We start from the raw sequence: 24772 nt of genomic DNA on the forward strand, positions 1-24772 counted from the left end.
ACAAGTCATTACTGAGATGTAACAAAAGAAATAAAACCAAAATAATCCATTTTATAGCCAAAAATTACAACCAAGACGTTAGTATGGGAGTCGGTACCTATCACAAGATTGCGTAAATTTGCCGACATTCAAAAATTCAACCGTAAACTGCCGCCGACAGCACATACGAACTTAGCGGGAATTTGATGCTTACACACAAGTACAATGTGTTCCCACAGCTAAATACTTGTATTCAATGATGTATTTCGAGTCAAATTCAGTCGAAATATCCAAAGACAGTGACATAATTTATATCGTAGACCATGTTATGAGAGCCGTTAATTATATCCGCCATGTTTAAATTCGATCTTGTGGGCGAAAAACGCACGTAAAATTACGATCGCTCGTCATTTGGATCGTAGTTATGTTGAATCATACATTCAAAATGGCAGGCTATATAAACAAGGCTAATATGCATGTGTGGAACTAGTTATGGCAGCAAATTTTGCAGCAATTGCTGCCTTTGAACGGTTTTATGGCAAGATAGGTGAATGAACTTTGGCGTCCCGGTATACCGGGTACTGGTGGGTGCCCTAGCGCATCCCGGTATACCGGGTACTGGTGGTGAAAGGGTTAAGTAAACTGCCACTTTTCAAAAGACACTATTGACGTCAAACAAGCAATGTAATATGTGGTATAGTCATAATTCTACGCATTGGGCGCCCAAATGACAAGCGTTTGTTCAAAACAGGGTTGTAAACTTCAAATCCAATTCTGCACCCTTCTACATAATCAGCCAGTCCGCAACATCCTCATTTGCATACTCTATCCTTCAGTTTACGACGAGTATTACACTTTGAATGGCTGCTCACGGGCCTTATTTTTTGGTATTTTCATCTCGCCATAACTTTCACTAGAGTCCACCATTTTAGATACTGTAAACGCCTAAACCTCAACTGACATCTCTTCTTTCGTACCAGCAACATAAAGTTTGGAATTACATTTAGGAATGCCAATTTTCTGACGAATTCGGGACACATACTTGAGGCCCTAGGCTTGAAACCTCGACCCGGTTTTTCGCTCATACTGCTACCCTAATAGTTTACTTAATACGGACCGGAAAGTTTTACAATTTTCACAAAGGTGGATTTTTATGTGTTTTAAATAACTATGGCAAGTAAATTTAGTAGGATCGTTGTGTAACGCTCCGTTCAAGAATTTTCGGTAGAAAACAACTGATTTGACCAGAAGCTGAAGCTGACCTCGTTTGACCGGGCGATTTTCCACAGCAAGTAACAACACAGGACGTTCTTGGTACTCACTAAAATCACACCCCAGACCCACTATAAAAGTGTGATGTTTTCAGATAACATGTAACTTGTGATTAATTCTGTATTGTCGTGCAATTTGGAGTGACAGTGAACCAGAATGAAGACAACTTGCGTAAGGAAGGCATGCGGTTGAAGTTATGCAAGAGCAGTCTCACTGCCGACTGTGAATCGACCAAACTTTGTTTATTGGCCGACAGTTCACATGTAAAGTTAAACGACATGAACGTGTCTTGCCATTTCCAAAATGCAAATATTTGGCAAGTAAAAATAATTAAAATAATTACAACTTTAATTTGGCTTCAGACTTTGCATTATGTTTTGCGTATCTCCCCGTTTTGCATGTAAATCCGAAAAGGTTCTCTCTAGTCATGTCAGTGATCATACCGGGGCTGCTTTGAGTACGAGCGAAGTGAGGCATGTTGAGGTATTTTGTTGAGAATTATAAATATTTGCGAAATGTCAAGTACAAGGTTTAAATACAATGGAATGATGAAAAAAAAATTGACAGGCGCCGGTCACAAGAAACTCCGTAAATTAAAATATCAGACGATGTATGTATTAATCGCCATCTTAGTTTCCGTATGGCGACAATCCCAAGTACCCGGATGCACGAGGGACTTACCCGGAACCAAGTCGTTGTCAGCCATACGTTACAGTGGTAACATCGTCCGAGAAATCGCTGCGTTCAGAGTGTCATTATTCACAGAATTGTTGTTTTCGAGTGAAAACCCGTCTTGAATTGTATAACTCTAACAAATGAAGACATGTCAAGTTATATTTTGAAAGTTGTATCGCTAGTTTGAGACGATTTTCTCTCGTACTAATAGTACTATCGAGGCTCACTTGGACTTGGACCTTACTCCAGTTCATCGGGAAATTTAGCCAGTCCGATAATTCTTTCTGGTTTAGTTTACAACACTTTTGATCATGCAGATTTTGTTGTTGTGATGAAAAGAAATTAAAAAAAAGATCACTTCAACCATTTCGTTGTGTTTTCTTTATGAAAGGTAATCGAACATGAACGAGTGTTATCACTGTAACGTATGGCTGAGAATGACTCTCTTCCCGGTACTTGGGATTGCCGCCGTACGGAAACTAAGATGGCGATTAATACATTTCTTCCCTATATATATCTACTACAACTAGTACAAGTTGAATGTTGTTGACTTGGTAAATTTGTTAGAAAATTGAAATTCAAATTGCCTCAAAATTATTTTAGATCCCTAGTTTATTTCATTCATCATTAAAATTTTCCAGGGTTAAAGCTGTAAGACACTGGAATTATTGATAGCCAACCTCAAAATCCTCATTTTTTCTTTTTCTGCGTGCATTTCCCAGTCATTTTTTTTCTGAGATTTTGTGCAATTTTTCATAACAGTAGATTTTTGTTATAAAATGGTGACTATGGTATAAAAGTACAATACATTACCAACTTCTGTGTAAAATGTGTTTTATAGTGAGACATCATATGAAACCACTAACCACTTTATAACATCACTAAAACAAAACTGCATAGTGAAGAGCTGAAGAACTGAACCACTTCTGCATCTCACCAAAATAAAAAATAAAATTTTAAAAAAAACCAGCGGAGCTATTCTGACTGATAGGTCGCTTGTTGCAAGAGTGGGATAGTTTGTTTAGCTGCCTTTGAGGCCGATTCTAGAGTCACTTGGGATAGCCAAATCATCGGCAAAAAACAAATATAATAGTTTCAAAGAACCTGCACAAATACCAATATATACCACTCTAACTTTTTGCCAATATCATTAATAAATAAGTTAAGCAAAAGTGGTGATAAGACTGAACCCTTTTGAACACCATATGTACATTCAAAAACTTCAGTAATACCTTTAGGTATTCTCACACATGCTTTAAGATTATCATACATTGATTTCAATACTCTGAGCATTCGACCTTTAAAGCCAATCTTCAAAACCTTATAAAACATACCATAGTGGTGAATTCTATCGAACGCTTTTTCAAAATTTACAAAAGCACAGTAAAGCCTGGTTTTATGCTTGGACAAGTATTTCCAAATTGCAGTATCTAAGATGAAAATGTTATCTATTGTACTGCATTGTTTTCTGAAACCGAATTGTACCTCAGAAATTGGACAATATCGATCAACAAAGTCTTAAATGCGTTTGTACATAATGTTACAAAATATCTTACTTATAATCGGAAATACATATGCTAGGAATGCAAGACATAATATATGGTATTTATATAGGTGTGATGGTATACTTGCCAAACAAAAACCTGTCAAATAATTAGGCATTTCAGGAACATTGACTTTCAAGTTTAAGAAATCAAGTTCAAACCATTATGTAAATGTTAAGCATTGAATTCAGTGAGAGAAGTAATGTTGATAGAAATAAGTACTTCAGTGAATAAAGTAGACAGCCAAATTTGTAGAATGTTAATTTTAATGACTTTGTAGTATGGAGTCATCATAATCTATGACTCAATGTGATGTCATTGACCCACATTTCTTTGATTTCCATACAGGCTCAAGACAAATTTGTGCCTTTAGCACCAGCCCAACAGAAACCACCACCTCAGCAATCAACCTTTCCGGAATCCATGAGTGATAAGGAAAAAACCAAAATGATGAAACAAAGGCAAGCACAAGAGAAAGCCAATAGGATTTGTGCAGAAGCAATGGCTAAGGCCCAGGCACAAGGAATTCATCAGAATGTTTCGGCTGTTGTTGTCAGTGCAGCAGAGCCATCCTCACCCAAAATCAAGGAAGAACCTAAAAGGATAAAAGCCAAAGAAAAAAACGAAAAACCTGTTAAGCCCAAGAAAATTCCTACTCCTCGCAAGAAACCTGCCAAGTAAGTCTATAAGTATGATTCAACTAGAGGTTTAGATGCACATATTTATGCATGTTCTATACACCTAGCGTCAGTCACGTGATTCGAAGCAATGCATGTGTTCTGTATCAGAAGATGCTATGTCAAAATGGTGATCTATACGTAACTGAAAATACGTGATAAGCTTTTGTCATTTTTTCCTCCCGTAAGGGTACGAGAGGTATTAAAAGGGGAATGCCTGTCTGTGTGTCTGTCTGTCTGTCTGTCTGTCTGTGTCATTTTCTAAAATTCGACTTGCTCAATTGTAATGAAATTTGGAATATATAATCTTTAGGGTAATGGCTAGACCTGATTAGGTTTTGAGCCAGATCTGTTAATGTTTAATTAGAAAATTTGCATATCAATGAAATCAATTAATTATAAGCAATATCTTAAGACTGCATACTTCAATTTCAATATAATTTAGTATATTCGTTAAACATAACAACATACATTTGTCCTATAAAATTTGTTGATGGACCTTACAGCGTTAATGAATAATTTCCATAATTAATTATTTTTGGTAATTAGGCTATATCTTAGGAATGCATACTTCATATTCAACATAATTTAGTACATACATTAACCAGTGTTCTCCCTGAACAAGGTAACAGGGGTGCCGCGCCCTCTTGTAAATTCTTGGCGCCCCCTTGTAAGTTTTGACGAAAAAAAATGAATTGAATATTTTTTCAACAAACAGGGCAAAACGATTTACTTCTCTCGCGGTTTCGCTACGATCTCATGGTCGCCATTTTGGAAAGTCAAATATCTCGGTAAAGAGGCTACTGTCACTGATGTCAAACTTCGTGCGAATCACATTCACGCATACTTTCATCAAACTTGTCATTCATTCTATAGCTTTCAAACAGTCAACATGTCTTTCTTCTGTCATTTAGCTCAATGAAGATCAGGAGGTACACGGAATATTTTACACGTCGGCCCTTTTCAGGGCGAACTTGAACTCAGATCGTGGGATTGTTTGCATGTAAACACACTGTCTCGAGTTTACGGTACAAAAACAAAATGAAATGCGAAACTGTGAAAGGCTTGTGTTGTTCACCGACACTACTTAGATGATACTAAATAATATGTCACTAAAATGAACAAAATGGTACATTCTAGTTCATTAACTATTTATTGAATTGTAATCGAAACGAAAATGGGCTAATATTTTCGTACCCATTGAACCACGATCGAACTTACGGAGATATCGGGTGAGATGCAATAGCCTAAACACAGATAAACACGTGGTGTCAATGTGGGCGATTCCATTGTTCATGGATAGGTGGGCCGTGACAAAAGTCTCGGAACGGTCTGTTTTTACGTGTACACTAAATGTACTACAAAATCTATGGTTTTCAGAGTCGCTGTGTTTATGAATTGCTTCTCTTAATATAAAAACACGCAAGTAAGATTTTCCATGGCTACGTCAGTATTGAAGTTGAACGCTAAGTTCCCCTCTGTCCCTTCCCTTTAGTTTAATAGTTCGGACGCTGCATGTGTCGTCATAGTACAATCTTTGACCTTTCAAAATCTTAGTGAGTCGTCGTAGCAGAAAGTTTTGTCAGATACCTGTCCCACTTGAAAACTCTGTATTCCGATTCGTTTTATTTCATTTTCTTTTGATTGACTTCATTACCACCCATAGTGACACGAAGCGGTTTCGCCTTCTTTCAAAAAAGACCTGTGCTAACTGAAACTGCCATGCCGTATTGTCACCGACTATTTTTGTTTTCGTTAAAAAAACTGAACATGCTGAAGAGAACTATGTCATGGCTAGGCATGTCTTACAGTGTGAGTTTTTTTTGACGTGGGAGTGTGACGTATTGAGTGTCCATTTGAACATGTGCAGCTGTGTTGGGCATGTACTATTAATTTTCCAGTTAGACACAACAATGGCAACAAAAATTGCAACATTAGTGTTGCGTCTTTTTTACATTGACTGTAACAGGGCCAGGGTACAAGTTTGTTAGTGGTCTATATAATAATATTATGTATCAAAATAAAAACAATCGACTCTCACTCAGTATAGTACGATCGTCAGTCGAGGGGTATGGCAAATGTAACAAAATTCGTTGCGTATAGGATACGGATCGGTCGATCAAATATGCATAAAATTAATTTCCATTGCGTACGGTATAATACGCATGGTTTTGCGTCACTGCAAATACTGGTCCGTCATTCTGAGCAGTTCTCAAGTCCGGGAATTAAATGATAAATTTAATGAGAAGTCAACTAGAAAACAGTACATTTAGACGAATTGAATCACTATGGGAATATCAATAAATGGACCAAATCTGACACTGTTTACTTTGAACAAGCAGTCACCAATGGGGAAATTACAAAGACAGGAGAATTCTCACAGAAGTGAGACAAGTTACTCAGCTGTTATGCATAAAGGCAAAGTTATCTTCACCCTTATGTGTTTGACTTTTGTTTGTTTTGGTAGTGGTATGGTGATGATGCAATGAAGCTCTTGAAAATGGATTTCGTTTTGTAGTAAACACTACAACTGTCCTGAAACATCTTGAAATTTGCTGCAATTTTTTACAGAAAGTTGAAGATTTTGTTTTGTTACACTCTTTCAGCATTTGTGTTAAAAAGAGCTATTTGAGTAACTATTTAGGACAAACTATTAAAAACTATTTTTTTGACACAGGTAAATTTAGCTAAATTCTGTCACTATTTAAACATTAAGATATCAAAAGTCACTTTGACACTTCAGTTGTGTTGAAATTCACATGATTAAAGTGGGTTAAAATGGCTAAATAAAGTGCCACCAAAAGCCACCATTTCAAGATGCAAATTGCAAAAGCTCCTAGGCAAGAGGGGGGACACCCCCCTCCTAACCACCCCCCAGCGTGCGCAAAGCGCACGCAGTGCTTCGCTCTGCTCAGCAACAATTCTCCCTTCTTGTGACAAAATCCTGGGGAGAACACTGCATTAACCATAAGAAAACACGTATGTCCTACCAAGTTTGATGTACCTTACAGTGTTAATGAATAATTTGCATAATTAATGATTTTCGGTAATAGGCTATATCTTAAGATTGCATACTTGAATTTCAATATAATTTAGTACATACGTTAACCATAACAAAGCGGATATGTCCTATAAAATATTTGATGTAGCTTGCAGTCAGCTTTAATGAAAAATTTGCATAATTAATGATTTCAGATAACTAGGTTGTATCTTAAAAATGCAAGCTTCAAATTTAATATAATTGGCACATACATTAACCTAAAAAAGCACGCTTGTCCAAAAACAAAGTCTGTTACCATAGTTTTTTTAGTTTAATGAGTTATTTGCATAATTAGTGATTCCCTTATGGAAGGCATTCAGTTTAAATCTTGTTTCACATTACTTTGATCCTTATCATGGCAAAGTGTCTATGTATCTTGTCTGTGTGTGTGTAAACAAGTTAAAGTAAATAACCGCTGGACCGATTGCCATGATATTTGGTGGGTGTATTACTGTGGGTGTCTAGTTGGGAAATTGTTCATCAAAATGATCTTACCACCAGTGTATTATTTGGGTAAAAAATGTGATTCTTAGTCAAAATACTTAAAGCCCAAGGTGCAACCAGGCTATGTGCCCACGCTACGGAAGTAGGTTTGCGCATGTGCAACGGAATACGTTTGTTTATCTGGGAGGAGCATTTGGTAAATTCGACCCAGGTAGTTTATCAACATATTAGTGGTTGTTCACACATATTGGTTTTATGTAGTTCTTGCCTAATCCAAAGAGTCCCTTGTTTTATTTTTTTCCATCCAAGTGACAGTTTTCTGCTACGTTTTTTTCCGGTGCGTACGTACAGCCAGACACCAAGTCTGGGTAAAACATGTATTTCTATAAAGATATATATATAACCTGAGAAAGGGACCTGTTCCAAGACCATCCAAACACTGTTGTTACACAGTGACAATTTTTGTAATTGAAATTGTAAACTGATATTCTTGGGTACGAACTAACTTATTTGTATCACTTGTACAAGGTACTAGATTACAGTTGTACACGTACACTAGCGTCGGCCTTTGGTCGATTGTTACATAAATTTGAAAACACCAAAATCGTTACATAGATGACTTTGGTCTCCGCTTTGTCTCCGTATGTTTGACTACGATGTCAGTCACATGAAGAGGATTATTGTCGGATAGTGCCAAAACATCTGGAAAAGATTTTTGAGAAATCTTGGAAGAATTTAATACGATTTCTCAACTCTCTTTCTCAATGAAACAAATATTTTCATTTTGTTTGCTAATTTTCCATGTCCAAAGCCATAACTCAGACATGCTTGAACAGATCTCATTCAAAGTTGGTATTAGCACAGTGTTCTGTGACATACATGTGCACATCCATTTTTGTCGTGATACAATCCGATATAGCTGCCTGGCAGCCATTTTGTTGGCGCAGTTTTCATGTCCAAAGCCATAACTTGGACATGCTTGAACAGAGTAGTGATATCAAAAACAACCATATTAGGCCAAGTAACATTAGCCAGGTTTGAAAATGACAACATAAACTGCCAGTTCCTTAAAACCCAATCATAGCGGGGACTATGTCATTTTCAATGAGTTGTTGTTCAGGGGTATATCATGTACTAATAGCCTACTATAACCAAGATTGTTGCACTCAAGCAATTATTATGTGTAGGAACAAAAAACTCAAGATAACCGTTACGAAAGGCATTCAGTTTAAATCTGGTTTAAAAACATGATTGCATTGGTTTTCATAGGTTTGGTAGGTAGGACATGCAATTTTCAAAGATATGGGCAGGTGGTTAGGGATGACATCAAAATCAAACACATCGTAATTACGCGTCCTCACGAGTAGTGACGAGTAGCTACGAGTAGTCACTATGTTCTACATGAAACAGGAGATAAAGAGGTGTTCAAGTTCATGAATAACTGACAATACAGGGCTCGAAATTCGTTTTTTTTCTTGGTAGCCCACGTGGGCTACCATCATTTAAATTTGGTAGCCCGAGAGCAGTGACTGGTAGCCCATATGCATGCATTCCTAAATTAACGGTGTTTGTGTATACATGTAACTATACGATGTATTGAATTCGATGATTGATTGAATAACTTGAGAGGTCACGTTAACACGTTATGTGTGTGTATTTCACGCCATATTTGACATTGGGGATGCAATTTTTTGCATGTATGTGTCTCTGGGGACGTGTCATAAAGAGGGGACATATGAGGCTTATTGTTAGCAAACAACGTTCGGTTATCCAGGGCGGTTATCATTGGAAATGAAAAATAAGACATATAGTCGCAGTTCTTGTTGTAACTATTAGCTAAATCTCTTGGTGCAGTGTGACCTGTAAAATTTGAATATGATTCAACGTATGGAAAACGTATAAACAGTTTCATAAGCCCCATGGCCATTTCCTGATGTGGAGACTACGTCTTGGGTAGTTTAGAAACTATGTGCTATTATCATTATCTATCCACGTGATTGGTTACTTATTAACAGACGGGTTAGACAGGTTTTGTATCAATACCTGACGGCCATTACGGCAAAGCCCCTTCCATTCATGGGCGAAGAGATAATCAAACAGAGTCTAAGACTACATCAGTAGACGGTCCTTGCTGAAAACTTCACTCAGATAAATTCAAACCATCACGTCACCATTTCATTCTCACTAAAACTTCAACTTTCTTTTGAGCTTTGCTACTACTACTAGATCGAATGCATTACGTGAATTTTACCATTCACCACTGCATGCTCTATGGGGTTGCGTGAGCGTGGTTTACACACGGAATGTTTTAGGCATCGTTCAAGAATAAACGAATCTGTAGGACAGGTGTATACCAAGTTAACAGTTCTCATCAGCAGCATAAGATTCTATCAAACACCATTAAAACTGTGTCTCTGTCAAGTTGAAAGTTAAAGCTGTCATAATAATGGAATTTAGTTCCTGTAGTGCTGTACCGACTGTACTCTGACTCCGAGAAGAGCCCGAAGGGTTCGGGCCGGAGAGCATATTTCCAGAGAGTGATTACCATGGAAAATTGAAAGTACAGAAAGATAACATTAAATCGCTATACAGAATATTGTTGCATATAAATGTTTTGTTGTGACATTTTGGAAGTACAAGCTGTGTATACGATGTATGGAAGAATGACGTGTACAGCAGCCTGAGCAGGTGTACAGTGTACATGTATTTCATCATGTACATTTGATATACCATGTAGTGTGGATGCAAATTTGGAAAAGACGCACTGATTTTGACGCTAATTTTGGCGAGAACACGTCCCACAGGACTGCGACCTCAGAGGCCTCCGGCCCGGGAAGGCGTCGGAATCAGGCTGTCACAGTTTCATTCAAAACTTAGTAGCCCAACGGGGCTACCACTCACATAATTTGGTAGCCCAGAGACAAACATTGGTAGTCTGTGGACGCGGGACTACCGCGAATTTCGAGCCCTGCAATAGATAATCAGTTCACTTTTTGTTTCCCATAAAGATGTCGTCTTTGAGTATAGATTCGCGTAATTTTTTATCACCAATACACAATAGATAGTGATTCTCACCTTCCTTGTTTCCAATGATGACATCACCTTCTATCGTAGTTGATCGTAGTTTGTCATAATTTTCGATCGTCAAAGAAAACCACGTACTCCAGCCAGTAATGTGCTGATGAAACTAATACTGTACATGTTTTTTTGAGTGCAAGTTCATGGGTGATATTCATAAAAAAACAATAAGATACGCACAAAATCAAAGTGTCAATATTTAGTAAATCTTTTCACGAACATGACGGTATGTATTCGAAATTTATTGTGATGGACGCATGAACGTAATATTGTAACAGTCCTGGGTTAACAGTAAATCTTTGAGGAAGATTATCGTACAATTGTGTGACTCTCAAAGCATCAATCGCTGTTAGACTTTCTTTTTGTTTTTGCACGGTCGACAAACTAACAGTACAGCGTACCAGCTCACGCTTGGCGGCCATGGTAGGGCCAAGAAATGCTGTTGAATTTTCGGGTTGTGGAAGTGCAGTTTTGACTTTTATATCATAAAATAACAGGATTTGTTATATATATTATATAATTGTTTATGTTTCTCAGTACAGTAACATTCCTAAATGATACGGTTGAGTTGAGAAATCGCAATGTTTGGCAACACGTGGTGCTATGTCGGTAGATAATAATAGTATATCTAGTATAAGAAGGCAAGTTGAAGTGGTGATATAAAATAATGGATATAGATAATAGTATATCTAGTATAAGAAGGCAAGTTGAAGTGGTGATATAAAATAATGGATATAGATAATAGTATATCTAGTATAAGAAGGCAAGTTGAAGTGGTGATATAAAATAATGGATATAGATAATAGTATATCTAGTATAAGAAGGCAACTGAAACAACAGATTGGATTGTACAGTGTTCTTAATCTCCTATTCTTATCTAGTACATGTCATTTACAAATATAGCCAGAAGCTGAGAGATTCAATTCCCTTAACAATACTTGCTCAGTAATACTAACAATCTGTATTTTATATCACCAACCATTAGTGAAATGGCACTAATTTCATAGTCTACAAATATCATATAATGCCTGAAAGTGAAAAGACATAAGGTCAGGTTTTTATTTACCAAAATAAATATATGAAAAATCAAATGCAGTGACGACAAAAAGTTTTCTGCCAGCCATCTGCTACACTTTTGAAGACACCACATGTTTGTTTCCATGGGAACAGGAGGGTTGTGTAGTCCAGTAACAAAGAGTGAACATGCAAAATGACTGTGCTTTTATACTCACTGGGCATGAAAAGAGCTTTCTTTACTTGCTGTTTGCAGAGTTTGTGCTTATTAGCTGAATGCCACTTTGTAATGTGCCTAATGTAAGTTTCAAACGAAGTATGTACAGTGGAGAAAATGCCATTCATCTGGAAATAAAGCCGTGACCTTTGACCCCAGATATTTCAAGAACACCTGAGCCTGTTCAAATTATTATGTAGTAGGTTGTCTTGTTAATGACAAAGCTTGCATGTTGTGTGTGTTGAGTTGGGCTTTCCCTGCAGTGTGGTACATGCCAGTTTTGTTTTGGGTTGTTTACAAGAATTTCATCTCAACAACACTTGGAAATACTCTGAAATTGTGTAGAATTATTTAAGTTTTCATGCATAATGACACATACAACACACTTTTGATTTTAAGTTAGAGATTTCCCATTTCGGTTATAAACCCAATGCATATACAGTGGTGATGGAAAATTATGCTTATTATACGCAACAGAAATTCATTATATGCATATTTGATCGAACGATTCATATCCTGTACGCAACCAGTTTTTAGCTCCGCTGTCAGCGAAAGCTGAAAGCGTAGCTTTAGGTATAGGTTGTATAGAGTATAGATAGTAGAGTGAATCATAGGTGTCCGTCAAACTTTTATATTTTCATTATTTTCTCTGAAAGTGACAGTCAGAATTCTTAGATATTTGGTGTGCATGTTCCCTGGGGAGGCTATTCAGATTTGTTCATGCCAAGTTGATCTGTGCCATTTTCAACTTTTTATGATTTTTTTCATAAAATGTCATTTTCATCATCTCCGTGAAAACTTCTTGTCAGATTGCTTTGATATCTGGTGTGTTGATGCGCAGGGGGTAGCTTACTCAGGTTTGTTAATTTCAAGTCAGCACATCTTCATTTTTATTTTTTATGATTTTTTTTTTGTAATTTGAAAAAAAATGAATATGTTAATGAGCATTATGACCGACGCCATATTGGAAATCAGTCGACGAGACTTTAAGTAAACTGCCACTTTTCAAAAGACACTATTGATGCAAACAAGCAATGTAATATGTGCTATAGTCATAATCCTACGCATTGGGCGCCCAAATGCATGAAGTTTCAAGCGTTTATTCGAAACAGGGTTGTAAACTTCAAATCCAAATTCTGCACCCCTTCTACATAATCAGCCAGTCCGCAACATCCTCATTTGCATACTCTATCCTGATTCGACCAGAAGCTGAAGCTGACCTCATTTGACCAGGTGATTTTCCACAGCAAGTAACAACACAGGACGTTCTTGGTACTCACTAAAATCACACTTCAGACCCACTATAAAAATGTGATGTTTTCAGATAACATGTAACTTGTGATTAATTCTATATTGTCGTGCAATTTGGAGTGACAGTGAACCAGAATTAAGACAACTTGCGTAAGGAAGGCATGCCTAGGCATGCGGTTGAAGTTATGCAAGAGCAGTCTAACTGCGGACTGTGAATCAACCAAACTTTGTTTATTGGCTGACAGTTCACATGTAAAGTTAAACGACATGAACGTGTCTTGCCATTTCCAAAATTCAAATATTTGGCAAGTAAAAATAATTAAAATAATTGCAACTTTAATTTGGCTTCAGACTTTGCATTATGTTTTGCGTATCTTTCCCCGTTTTACATGTAAATCCGAAAAGGTTCTCTCTCGTCATGTCATTAGTGATCATACCGGGGCTGCTTTGAGTACGGGCGAAGTGAGGCATGTTGAGGTATTTTGTTGAGAGTTATAAATATTGCGAAATGTCAAGTACAAGGTTTAAATACAATGGAATGATGAAAAAAATGGCAGAGTCTGCTGACAGGCGCCGGTCACAAGAAACACTGTAAATTCCATCTTTCTTAGTTTCCGTACGGCGACAATCCCAGGTACCCGGATGCACGAGGGACTAACCCGGAAGCAAGTCGTTGTCAGCCATACGTTACAGTGGTAACATCGTCCGAGAAATCGCTGCGTTCAGAGTGTCATTATTCACAGAATTGTTGTTTTCGAGTGAAAACGTGTCTTGAATTGTATAACTCTAACAAATGAAGACATGTCAAGTTATATTTTGAAAGTTGTATCGCTAGTTTGAGACGATTTTCTCTCGTACTAATAGTACTATCGAGGCTCACTTGGACTTGGACCTTACTCCAGTTCATCGGGAAGTTTAGCCAGTCCGATAATTCTTTCTGGTTTAGTTTACAACACTTTTGATCATGCAGATTTTGTTGTTGTGATGAAAAGAAATTAAAAAAAAAAGATCACATCAACCATTTCATTGTGTTTTCTTTTCATTATGAAAGGTAATAGAACATGAACGAGTGTTACCGCTGTAACGTATGGCTGAGAATGACTCTCTTTCGGGTACTTGGCGGGGATTGTCGCCGTCCGGAAACTAAGATGGCGATTAATACATTTCTTCCCTATATATATCTACTACAACTTGTACAAGTTGAATGTTGTTGACTTGGTAAATTTGTTAGAAAATTGAAATTCAAATTGCCTCAAAATTATTTTAGATCCCTAGTTTATTTCATTCATCATTAAAATTTTCCAGGGTTAAAGCTGTAAGACACTGGAATTATTTATAGCCAACCTCAAAATCCTCTTTTTTTTCTTTTTCTTGTGTGCATTTCCCAGTCATTTTTTTTCTGAGATTTTGTGCAATTTTTCATAACAGTAGATTTTTGTTATAAAATGGTGACTATGGTATATAAGTACAATACATTACCAACTTCTGTGTAAAATGTGTTTTATAGTGAGACATCATATGAACCACTAACCACTTTATTGCATTGCTAAAACAAAACTGCATAGTGAAGAGCTGAAGAACTGAACCACTTCTACATGTCACCAAAATAAAATATTAAATTAAAAAAAAACAGCGGAGCTATTCTGACCGATAGGTCGCTTGTTTTACATTTGCCATGCCCCCTTGACTGATGATACGGCATCGTACTGAGTGAGAACCGATTGTTTTTATTTTGATACATAATAACCTGGCACTGTCACAATCAAGTAAAAAAAACGCAATATATGTCGTATCTGAATAGGAAAGCTGTGAGTGCAAAGGGTCTAATAAAATCATTTCAAACCTGTGAAGATTTCACACATCGTGCATGGTAACAGTTGCCTTCCACCTGTATGTAAATGAAGTCTGTGAATGAACATTGATAGAATAGTATAACCTTGGTAAACGATGTGTTCTTTAGGTAGTGGGGTGGTAATTCTGATGTACATATTTCGTACAATAGTCTATACATGGTATATATCTGAAGGCATATTTAAAAAATGTGATCGTTCCTTGTTAGTTGTCTAGGGAAAACAAGGTGTTGCTTGTCTTTATTAGCTTCGCTGTCCAAGACAGTCAGCTGAGCTATAGGAGTAGGTTGATGTCTGACCTTTGACCATCCGTCCGTCAACTTTTTAGCCCCCAAACAGGAGCAACTATGTTGGGCGCCTGTCGTCTATCTGTCCATCCGTCTGTCCGTCCATCCGTCCATCTGTATCCACCTGTATCTCTAATATGCATGCACCAATTTCAACCAAACCTGGTACAAATGTCAGATGTTATAGAGGGCATATGCACGTCACTTGGTTTTACAACCCTTGTAACAACAGTGAATTGAGGCCAATGGTGGTAGTTGTCCTTTTAGAACTGACAGCCTGTGACATAATGTATAAATAGGTATTCCATCACTAGATGTGGATTGGATGATTGCTTTAGTATTTGTAGTGACTTTGAAAGAGCAAAGAAAATTAAGAAATATTTCAAACACCATCAAAAATGACCGATCTGTTCTGAAGATATAATTTGAAAATGCTCAAATTGTTGTCATCTTTTGTCAATTTTGTCAAAAATGTGCAAAAAAGCATAATTTTGAAATTTTATTGATCCTATATTCGCACATACATGTAAAAATTTGCTATCTAACAGTGATACTCTACTCTAAAGAACATGAAATAGGGTACACTTTGAAAAGTTGTGTTTGTCTGATAAGACTAGTTTACGTTATTTTAGGACTCTTTGAAAATCAAAGAAATTCAAATTTACAGCAATGGAAGTGGTGGTGAAAGTTGAACAATTTTGGTTTCCTACCTAATTATATATGCATAAACCATGTAAGTTCAAATCTGTATTACCTATATTACATCAAATTTATGCATGGATGTTTTCTTTGATGCTCTTTACAACGGAACATATATTTCTGCAATTTTTGAAGAAATGTCATTACCATAGCAACCAATATTTTGAATTTTCTGTTGCCATAGCAATGGTGTATTTTTAAATTTGTGCCTTTTTGTTCGCTGAAACAAGTCAAAAACCTGTTTAGCAGGGCATGCCTTTTGAGGCGAGCGAGCGATCGCTCCGCTCGCCTACCGCTCGCGCAAACTAAAATCCATGAGAGCGATTTTCCACTCGCCTGGGCCCCAACGAACCTGTACAGCAGCCTGATGTTATTTTATATCATTTTTAGCACAACTGAACTGAGGTTCAGTAGTGCTATAGGGATCGCCCGGCGTCTATCTGTCTGTCTGTGTGTGTGTGTGTGTGTGGATGTGTGTGTGTGTGTGTGTGTGTGTGTGTGTGTGTGTGTGTGTGTGTGTGTGTGTGTGTGTGTGTGTAAACAACTTAAAGTCAAAAACTGCTGAACCGATTGCCATGATATTTGGTGGGTCTATTACCTTGGGAAATTGTTCAAATCAAAATGATCGCATAACAGGTGTGTGATTTTTGGTCAAAAAACTTAAACTCAGAAACTACTGGGCAGATTGGTGTGAAATTTGGTGGGAAGATTCTGAAGGGGGTGTAAAGTAAGATTTGTTCATGACATGATGATTCCATCAGTGATATGCAAATTAGGGCTAAAAATGTGTCTTTTTGGTTAAAAATCTGTAATTCCAAGACTACTGAGCAGATTGGGCTGAAATGTAATGGGAATGCATCTAGGGATGTATGGACAAAGAGATATTAAGCATACAATGATTCCATGAGTTATATGCAAATTAGGTGTAAGAATGTTCATTTTTGGTCAAAAACTTGTATCTCTAAAAGTACTTGGTCAATGAGTCTTAAACTTGGCGAGATGTTTCTGAAACTTATTTTCTTCATAACATTTTGACAAAATTGGCCCTAGCGACCATGACCACGCCCTTTAGCAACAACCAAATGGCAGTATATTTTAGTCAAATAACATCATCTGGTAGGCAAGTGAGTAAACATTCAAAAAATGTATGCATATACCCTAGCAACCATGACCACGCCCATAGCAACAGCCAAACGGTCGTGTATTTCACAAAGATAACAACAGGGATTAATAGACAATTGAATAAACGTTCAAAAAAATGTATGTAAATATGACTAGCAACAAGACCACGCCCATAGCAACAGCCAAATGATCACATATATTGTGAAGATAACAATGGAGATTAATAGACAATTGAATAAACATTCAAAAAATGTATAATCACATATATTGCAAAGATAACAGGAATAGAAGACAAATCAATAAACATTCAAAAAATGTATGCAAGTGTGCCTAGCAACAAGACCACACCCATAGCAACAGCCAAATGATCACATATATTGTGAAGATAACAATGGAGATTAATTGACAATTGAATAAACATTCAAAAAATGTATGTAAATATGCCTAGCAACAAGACCACATCCATAGCAACAGCCAAATGATAGCATATATCGTAAAGATAGCAACATGGTTGGATAGGCAACTGGATAGTCATTCACCAAATGAACACTTATTGTTCGCATGTTAGCATTTTTAAAAACTGTACAGTTGTGCTACAACGCCATTGGTGGTATTTTTATAAAAACGTTCTAAGAAAACAAGAGCAGTTAGAATTTGAAATTAAAAACATATTTTTGTATTGTACTACTTGTAGTCACAACAAAAAACTTAATATTTTTTCAAGATTTTGATGTGCACAGACTTAACAAAATTGTTGCAATAATAATTGTTGTACAAATAACCAAACGAACTGTTACTTATAAATATATTTTTGCATACATTTTTTAAATGCGTGTTTTTTTTATTCTATTTTATTTATTCGGAGTCAACTGGCCATTTGAAAATACAAATAGAAATGAAAATGAAATTTTTTTTCTTCACTCGCCTGACTATTTTCAGGAGAGGTATTAAATCACTCGCCTACCACTCGCCTGGATGGTTTCAGGAGAGTGATTTTTAGCTCTCCTGCCATTTTCAAAAGACATGCCCTGGTTTAGTTGAAAACAAGATAAGTGTTGGTCACATGTAAAGCTTGGTTTCCATGGCAACCTGGTGAAACTGCCAACATTATTGTACCTGCTATAAAACTTCACCTTATCAGTGCTGATCTTACTGTCGTTCATGAGCCCTCCGATTTCTTACAACGTCAAAATAACGGGGATTCTTGGTTGAATATGTTCACACTGGGCATTGAATTAATGCTGTGATGACAATATTGGTGTATTTAATAAGATGTTATTTATTTTCAGCTTATGAACAAAAATACAATAAATCCTTTAAATTCAATTTAAACTTTTTTAAGACAGTTCCATTTGTCATCTTGCTTGTTAATACAGGTGGATTACACGAAAAAACTAGTCTATTACCTTGGGTGTTTAGTTGGGAAATTGTTAAAATCAAAATGATTTTACCACCGGTTTGTGATCAGGGTAAAAAATGTGATTTTTGGTCAAAAATCTGTAATTCCAAAATCACTGAGCAGATTGGGCAGAAATTTAATGGGAATGCATCTAGGGATGTATGGACGAAGAAATATTAAGCAATGATTCCATGAGTGATATGCATTAGGTGTAAAAATGTTCATTTTTGGTCAAAAACACATCTCAAAGAGGACTTGGTCAATGAGTCTGAAACTTGGTGAGATGTTCCTGGAAGTGTTATTCTGCAAACTTTTTAGCTCCGCTGTCAGCGAAAGCTGAAAGCGTAGCTTTAGGTATAGGTGGGTATTGAGGTATAGAGAGTAGAGTGAATCATAGGTGTCCGTCAAACTTTTATATTTTTACTATCTACTCTGGAAGTGACAGTCGGAATTCTTCGATATTTGGTGTGCATGTTCCCTGGGGGGAGGCTATTCAGATTTGTTCATGCCAAGTTGATCTGTGCCATTTTCAATTTTTTATGATTTTTTTTCATAAAATGTCATTTTCATCAACTCCTTGAAAACCTCTTATTAGATTGCTTTGATATCTGGCGTGTTGATGCGCAGGGGGTAGCTTACTCAGATTTGTTAATTTCAAGTCAGCACATCCTCATTTTTATTTTTTATGATTTTTTTTTTGTAATTTGAAAAAAAAATGAATATGTTAATGAGCATAATGACCGACGCCATATTGGAAATCAGTCGACGAGACTTTAAGTAAACTGCCACTTTTCAAAAGACACTATTGACGTCAAACAAGCAATGTAATATGTGCTATAGTCATAATTCTACGCATTGGGCGCCCAAATGACAAGCGTTTGTTCGAAACAGGGTTGTAAACTTCAAATCAGTCCGCAACATCCTCATTTGCATACTCTATCCTGATTCGACTAGAAGCTGAAGGTGACCTCATTTGACCGAGCGATTTTCCACAGCAAGCATCTTGAGTATCAACACAGGACGTTCTTGGTACTCACTAAAATCACACTTCAGACCCACTATAAAAGTGTGATGTTTTCAGATAACATGTAACTTGTGGTTAATTCTATATTGTCGTGCAATTTGGAATGACAGTGAACCAGAATTCAGACAACTTGCGTAAGGAAGGGCATGCCAGACATGCGGTTGAAGTTATGGCCGACAGTTCACATGTAAAGTTAAACGACATGAACGTGTCTTGCCTTTCCAAAATGCAAATATTTGGCAAGTAAAAATAATTAAAATAATTACAACTTTAATTTGGCTTCAGACTTTGCATTATGTTTTGCGTATCTTTCCCCGTTTTACATGTAAATCCGAAAAGGTTCTCTCTCATCATGTCATCAGTGTCAGTGATCATACCGCGCGGGGCTGCTTTGAGTACGAGCGAAGTGAGGCATGTTGAGGTATTTTGTTGAGAATTATAAATATTGCGAAATGTCAAGTACAAGGTTTAAATACAATGGAATGATGAAAAAAATGGCAGAGTCTGCTGACAGGCGCCAGTCACAAGAAACACTGTGAATTAAAATATCAGACGATGTATGTATTAATCGCCGACAATCCACCCGTATGCACGAGGGACTAACCCGGAAGCAAGTCGTTGTCAGCCATACGTTACAGTGGTAACATCGTCCGAGGAATCGCTGCGTTCAGAGTGTCATTATTCACAGAATTGTTGTTTTCGAGTGAAAACCCGTCTTGAATTGTATAACTCTAACAAATGAAGACATGTCAAGTTATATTTTGAAAGTTGTATCGCTAGTTTGAGACGATTTTCTCTCGTACTAATAGTACTATCGAGGCTTACTTGGAAGTAGTAGGACCTTACTCCAGTTCATCGGGAAGTTTAGCCAGTCCGATAATTCTTTCTGGTTTAGTTTACAACACTTTTGATCAATCACGCAGATTTTGTTGTTGTGATGAAAAGAAATAAAAAAAAAGATCATTTCAACCATTTCGTTGTGTTTTCTTTGTGAAAGGTAACCGAACATGAACGAGTGTTACCACTTTAACGTATGGCTGAGAATGACTCTCTTCCGGGTACTTAACTTGAGATTGTCGCCGTACGGAAACTAAGATGGCGATTAATACATTTCTTCCCTATATATATCTACCACAACTAGTACAAGTTGAATGTTGTTGACTTTGTAAATTTGTTAGAAAATTGAAATTCAAATTGCCTCAAAATTATTTTAGATCCCTAGTTTATTTCATTCATCATTAAAATTTTCTAGGGTTACAGCTGTAAGACACTGGAATTATTTATAGCCAACCTCAAAATCCTCTTTTTTTCTTTTTCTTGTGTGCATTTCCCAGTCATTTTTTTCTGAGATTTTGTTCAATTTTTCATAACAGTAGATTTTTGTTATAAAATGGTGACTATGGTATAAAAGTACAATACATTACCAACTTCTGTGTAAAATGTGTTTTATAGTGAGACATCATATGAAACCACTAACCACTTTATTGCATCGCTAAAACAAAACTGCATAGTGAAGACCTGAACCACTTCTACATGTCACCAAAATAAAAAATTAAATTAAAAAAAAAAACAGCGGAGCTATTCTGACTGATAGGTCGCTTGTTTCAAAATATTTTGACAAAATTGTCCCTAGTAACCATGCCCATAGCAACAGCCAAACGGTGGTGTATTTCACAAAAAGGGTGTTCACATATGTAAAAATCCTTGCCACGGCCTGGTCCCAGTAAACAAATTAATCAGGTGTTAACTTTTGGTCTGCGTTCAGATTGCATATTTGTCGTCATCAAGTCTAGGACAAAAACAGCGCCCTCAGTCACATCAACGCTACTATTGTTAAATATGGCTGACTTCGATAATTGTTTACTTTCCAACTGATAATAACATTACACATTCATGGGACGCTTAGACAATAGTAAAAAGGTCAACATATACTGTAGGTCAACATGAGAGGGCGTCATCTGGGACAAGGTCTGCATTCACACGGACGTTTTTGCTCTGGGACAAGACCAGGCCCGGCCCAGGCCAGGGCCTGAACCACCTTCTCGTCTGGGACCAAATCTTGTCCGGGCCAGGCCCTGGCTAAACCGTTCACACCTGTTTTTTTGTCCCAGACCAGGACCTGGCCCTACACAAAATTCGTAGTCTGAACAGGCTAAAAGATAACATGGATTCTTAGACAATTGAATAAACATTCAAAAAATGTATGCAAATGTGTCTAGCAACAAGACCACGCCCATAGCAACAGTCAGATGATCACATATATTGCGAAGATAACAACGGGGATGAATAGAATCTTGGAAGTGATACACAACGTGTTGTTATTGATTCCACTACATCCCAGAACGTTATTCTACAATTTGGTGTGCCGCAAGGTTCAGTATTGGGGCCTATACTTTGTAGTCCCCGCCGAACAAAGTCAGGGACGGGAACTTATGGATTGGGTTCTGTCCGTCCGTCCGTTTGTCCGTCCGTCCAGAGCCGTTTCTTGGAGATGCCTGGACCAATTTTTTTCAAACTTGGTACAGGAGCAACATACTATGGCATACATACGCACGTCAATTTGTTTCATGATACGATCCAATATGGCCGCCTAGCAGCCATTTTGTTTGCAAATTTTCCCTGTCCAAAGCCATAACTCAGACATGCTTGAAAAGATCTCTTTCAAAGTTGGTATTAGGCCAGTGTTCTATGACATACATGTGCATATCCATTTTCGTCATGATACAATCCGATATGGCTGCCTGGCAGCCATTTTGTTGGCGCAGTAATCATGTCCAAAGCCATAACTCAGACATGCGTGTAGACAAGAGTGTAGGTATTTCCCATGTCCAACAAGCAGACACAACCTATCAAAGTCTGTTTGATTTAGGTTCACAAGTGTTGTTGCATGATCAGAGTAGTGATATCAAGAAAATGACAACATAAACTGCCAGTTCCTTAAAACCCAATCATAGCGGCGACTATGTCATTCTCAATGAGTTGTTTAATCATGTCTCCATTCATGCAGTCACATAGAAGTAAAGTATTTGATTGGGTGGGTGGTGTGAAGTGTGTCTTCTATGAAGACATGTTAATTTTGTATGAATGTTCCGTGATTTACTTTTATTTTCTGCTTAGAAAACTTTTCTTTAGTTGTACTAGATGATATGTGATTCTTATCTCTGACTTTTCCAGAAAACCATTTCCAAATATGAGTGTGAAGAATAAGAAGTTCCCCATGAAACGGAAAGCTGGAGAAGATTCAGGAGATAGTGGATCTGATTTAGATGAAACCCCACCTCCATCGCCAGAAGACAGTTTTGCACTGAAAAGAAGATCAGCTAGAAATACTAAACGCAAGCGTTATACTGAAGATTATGATTACCAGATTTCTGATGAAGAAGACAAAGATGTTGATGTGGAAGGACTTGGTGGAGCTCCAACTGGTGCCACTTTCTTCCAGCCTGCTAAATTTTTTATTGTAAGAGAATCTTGAACTATCAAATCTTTATATCAGCAAGAAACTGAGATATTTGAGTATTGCTATTACCCTGGATTTACATGTATTGAGTTTTCCATCAGAAATTTGTTCTAGGTAAAATGTTTCCGAAAAGTTACAAAAGGTTTAAATACTGCAGTTTGTAATTACTCACATATGACTTGTAAGGTATATATATATTTTTTTGAGTATGCATGTTTACAGTTGTCATATCGCCAAGATGGTGTGAAAGAATTTGTCGTTTCTTAGCACAACTGAACCAATAAGGGATTCAGTAGTGTTATAGTCCTGGTGCAAGGTCAATCATTTACTCTTTTAACTCTTTCACCACTATTCTCCCCATGGGACTGTATGCTATCCACTAGGCCCCTCATTAGCATACATATGATAAAAGTATGAGTGAGTGTTATGTTATCAAATTGATATAAAAATACTTAGAATTATCTAATTTTTGAAACTTAGGTATCACTTTAACCCTTTCACCACCAATGGCGTCATGGGATTGTGTGTTGTCCACCAGCCCCCTCACTAACATAATGTGAGCGCGAGTGTGGTGCAATCAAACTGATATAAAAATACTTGGAGTTGCTTATTTTTAAAAAATAAGGTATCATTTGAATGGAAAATAAATTTTCTACACCATAGTACCAAATACATACATTCAAATATCACACACATAACCGAAATATGGATTAATGTAATAAAATATTAATAAAACAAACATAGGTTGTTTATTTATTGACATATCACAAATAAACAAAATATTTATATTACAAACAAAATTCAAAATACCAACATTTATGTTCCTACAAAACTTCTGTATACTGGTTAAATGGTCAAAATCGGCGAAAATTTGTCAGAAAATGTTATTTTTAGTCGTAATAAATTTGAACGAAAATAATTAACGGCTCACTAATCCGATTACGAGGCAATAGTCAGCCCTGCACCGGCAATCAAAGGGACAAAAATATCTGAAGTCGTCGCCCCAATACCTTCTGAAAAATCAGTTTGTGTAATTATATATCATTATTTGACAGAACAACAAAAAATTATCACCAAATTTATCCTCAAAATCAGTAAAAAATGCTCCCAAATTGGTAGTTTACGAGTCCGAATCGGGACGCCAACGTGACACTTTTCGCCGACATGCTTACCCACGAAAGCAAATATGCAGTCGGGACTTTGAAGTTACGTTGCGATAATATGATCCTTCCATATACTGTATTGAGTTCACGCAGCCATCTCCTTGTACAAAACATCGTATTCATAGTCAAAATTGAGTGGAAATTTCTACGAACAGCACATTTATTTACATTGCAAACGATGTTTGGGGAGACATATTTTGCTTTGGCGATGTTGAAATTTGAATTTTACATTGAAAAACTCGCGTAAAAAAACCCCAAATTATCCACTATATAGCCCAAAATTACCCCAGAACGTTAGCATGGGCGTCGGCACGGTCACAAGATTGCGTAAATTTGAACGACATTCAAAAATTCAACCGTAAACTGCCGTCGGCAGCTCACACGGCCTTAGCGGGAATTTGATGCTTACATACAAGTACAATGTGTTCCCATAGATAAACACTTGTATTCAACGATGTATTTCAAGTCAAATTCTGTCGAAATATCCAAAGATAGTGACATATTTTATATCGTAGGCCATGTTATGAGAGCCGTTAATTACTTCCGCCATGTTGAATTTCGATTTTGTGAGTGAAAA

At 36.9% G+C, this 24772-nt stretch overlaps 1 protein-coding gene across 9 annotated transcripts in view; it reads left to right on the forward strand.

The window, feature by feature from the left end:
- The window catches only part of LOC144437420 (chromodomain-helicase-DNA-binding protein 8-like), a 204858-nt gene that overhangs the window by 7601 nt on the left and 172485 nt on the right, over positions 1-24772 (forward strand). For all 9 annotated transcript variants that reach the window (XM_078126352.1, XM_078126353.1, XM_078126357.1 and 6 more), the window contains 2 exons: positions 3819-4147; positions 22747-23032. In XM_078126352.1, the coding sequence (XP_077982478.1) occupies positions 3819-4147; positions 22747-23032 (615 nt within the window). The remainder of the gene's footprint in view (positions 1-3818; positions 4148-22746; positions 23033-24772) is intronic.

This window comes from Glandiceps talaboti, chromosome 7, assembly GCF_964340395.1.
Source record: "Glandiceps talaboti chromosome 7, keGlaTala1.1, whole genome shotgun sequence".
NCBI classification, from domain to species: domain Eukaryota; kingdom Metazoa; phylum Hemichordata; class Enteropneusta; family Spengelidae; genus Glandiceps; species Glandiceps talaboti.